Source organism: Myzus persicae, unplaced genomic scaffold (genome assembly GCF_001856785.1).
Source record: "Myzus persicae strain clone G006 unplaced genomic scaffold, MPER_G0061.0, whole genome shotgun sequence".
NCBI lineage: Eukaryota > Metazoa > Arthropoda > Insecta > Hemiptera > Aphididae > Myzus > Myzus persicae.
Window position 1 is genome coordinate 70166 of NW_019104320.1, and position 2892 is coordinate 73057.

Here is a 2892-nt window from a genome sequence, read left to right on the forward strand (position 1 = left end):
TTAANTTGTTGTTAATATTTTTTCAAAAACACTATTTCTCTTTGATGATGCACCCATAAATGAATATAAAGTTTGTAGAGTTCCAAATGTATTTCTTACAAATGATGATTGTTTCGAAAGGTCTACAAGACATAAATTTAAAATATGTGCATAACAATGCACATAAATAGCAAATTTATTTTCCGATCGGATTCTAGCTTGGACACCTCTATATGAACCTCGCATAGATGCAGCACCATCGTAACACTGTCCTCTGATGTTCTGAATACTTAAATTATTTGTTTGTAAAAACTGTTTTATAAGATTTACTAACGTTTCACCATCAGTTTTATCGGTGCGATAAAAGCCCAAGAAAACTTCATGGGTAATAAATAGTTTTGAAACATATCGAATACATATGGCAACTTGCTCATGCTTAGCCAAGTCCTGTGTTTCATCAACCATAATACTAAAAAATTTGGAATCCTGGATATCTCTAATTATTGATTGTAAAACATCTTTCCCCATGTACTCTATAAACATATTTAAGTATGAAGGATTTACATATCTAAAACTTTTTTCTTTTTCAATAAAGTATTGTTTAATAATAGTATTATCTTTAGCTCTTAATTCCATAAGTTCCAAGAAATTACCTTTATTTAAAGAGGTATCATCTTCCCGATGACCCCTAACGGCAATACCTTGTCGACAACAGTACAATAAGCTATCTAACAGGCAATTAAAATATAATCTATTATTTTCAACTTCTATGCTATATTGTTTGTTTACTTGGACGGTCACATCACCAACAATTACAGTTGATTTCAGTCCAGCTATTTTTACTGTAGATTCTTTGTGAGGAATACTAGATTGATGTTTATTAAAACTTCTTATAGCTTTAGGCCAGTTTTTAAAGCCAACATTAACAAATGCTGGTTCAGTATGTTGACCCCTACATGCTTTGTTAGTTAGACTTGGAAACGCTCTACATGAATAACAGTAAGCTGCCTGACTAGTAGGACTGTACTCTAACCATGGATATAAATCATACCAAGAGATAAGAAATGATCGGTTTTTGTTCACTTCAAACTTGATATCCTTTGGTTGAAATGGTCCTTTATTTTGTAGTACTTTTTCATAAGCTCCTTTAATGTCTGATGCTGGATCGTCTTCATGTATGACACTACATCCAGAATATGAAGCACATTCTAAAAAAAAATATGTGTTGAAATTAATTATTGTTGAGAATCTAGAACATTTTATCATTTTATTCAATTAGTAAGTTAATAAAGTTAATTTAATTTTAGTTTTGATTAGATATAAACTATAAAATAATGTAAATTTTATAGTTTATATCTAATCAAAACTACAACACAGTTTATATTTTAAAAATAACATCACACAAAAGACAATTTTTATAACTATTTACCTGGATCTGAATCTGGTAGTAGTGATGATTGCGTTAATTCCGATTTAAATCGTGTTCGTGGATTGTATGAACTACCTGTACTTTCAGTGCTGTGATCCCTGTTGGCTTTTGTTTTAGAGCCAGAAAGCCATTTTAATAAGCTCATTTTGACGAAATACTAAGATTTGTCAAGTCAATAAAAATGATAAAAAGTTTGAAGTAAAACCACAGTCCACGCTACAACAGTACTACAAATAATAATAACAAATCAAAATTCAAAATGATAAAACAAATAACAATTTAAAATGTTAACAAGGATAAACCATTTTCTCGATAGTCGTTATTGTAATGTTTTTGAATTATCATAGAATACAGATAATGAGATAACATAAAAATGTTCATGTTATCAATTGTTCTGTGCTACCAGTGCTACCACGACTGTCTGGGTTATATTTTGTAGTTATACAGTTATCACTTATCACTTATCAGTTACTCGGTGACATGAAAATTCACAACTATTTTTTTTTTTCATGATACGCTACGATCTATAAAGCCGCGTACACACTTGTAACATTTTCTGTTACGCCGTAACGCCGTAACACCGTTCCACCAGTTGTCGGTAAATTGAGTCGCATCAAAGGATGTTACGCGCAAATGTTACCTAGTCTTTCCTTATGGCCAATATTAATTTCATTTATTTCGAACACTTCATCCTGATCAGTCCACTCATCCCATTTTGCTATGAAACTTATATAGTGTATATAGTATTGAAGATTACCTTCATCCGTCACTCGTCGTTTTGTGCACTTAGCTTCATAGAGTAATCCGTCATCGTAGGCAAACACTTTGTCACATATTTAAGAATAAAAAATTATAGTTTAGAAATAAAAACTACATTGTATTTATAATTTTAGAAACAATATATTTTATAAAACAAGGCCAAGGACATAGAATTCTACAGAGAGTGTGTTGGAATTGAATCTTTAAAAAATAGTAATGAAACACAAATTTTTACTGATTGTTTCAATAAACTTTTTGATGTACTTAATAGAAAGCACCCTGGAAAAGGAATAAAAAAAAATAGTCTTGATTTTCAGGTACATTTGGCTGTAATTAAAATATATTATTATTTCACTATGATTTATTTGATTTTTTGAACCAGGTGTTAGAAGATAATCTAGTTTGGTTAAACCGTTGGGAAGAACAAGTAGAAACTAAAAAAAATAACAAAAAATGAATACTTGACTCAAAACACTGCTGATGGATTATGTGTTACCATTAAATCAACATTAGAACTGACAAAATATCTTTTAGATAAATGTGGATTCAAATATGTTCTAACCTGCAAAACGAATCAAGATCGTGTAGAGGTAAATATATAATTAAGCTAAGAGGTATCTACTATAGTACTATACATATTACATATAATGTTTATAATGTAGATATTAAATTGTATTTGTTTATAGCAATTTTTCGGTATGACTAGACAGGCTTCTGGACCTAAA

At 30.0% G+C, this 2892-nt stretch overlaps 1 protein-coding gene across 1 annotated transcript; it reads right to left on the reverse strand.

Annotated features, from left to right (window-relative positions):
* On the reverse strand, positions 1 to 507 carry LOC111041140 (zinc finger MYM-type protein 1-like). Its single transcript, XM_022325326.1, has one exon. It carries the CDS (start codon positions 505 to 507, stop codon positions 1 to 3), a length of 507 nt encoding a protein of 168 aa, XP_022181018.1.
* Positions 508 to 2892: the final 2385 nt, after the last annotated feature.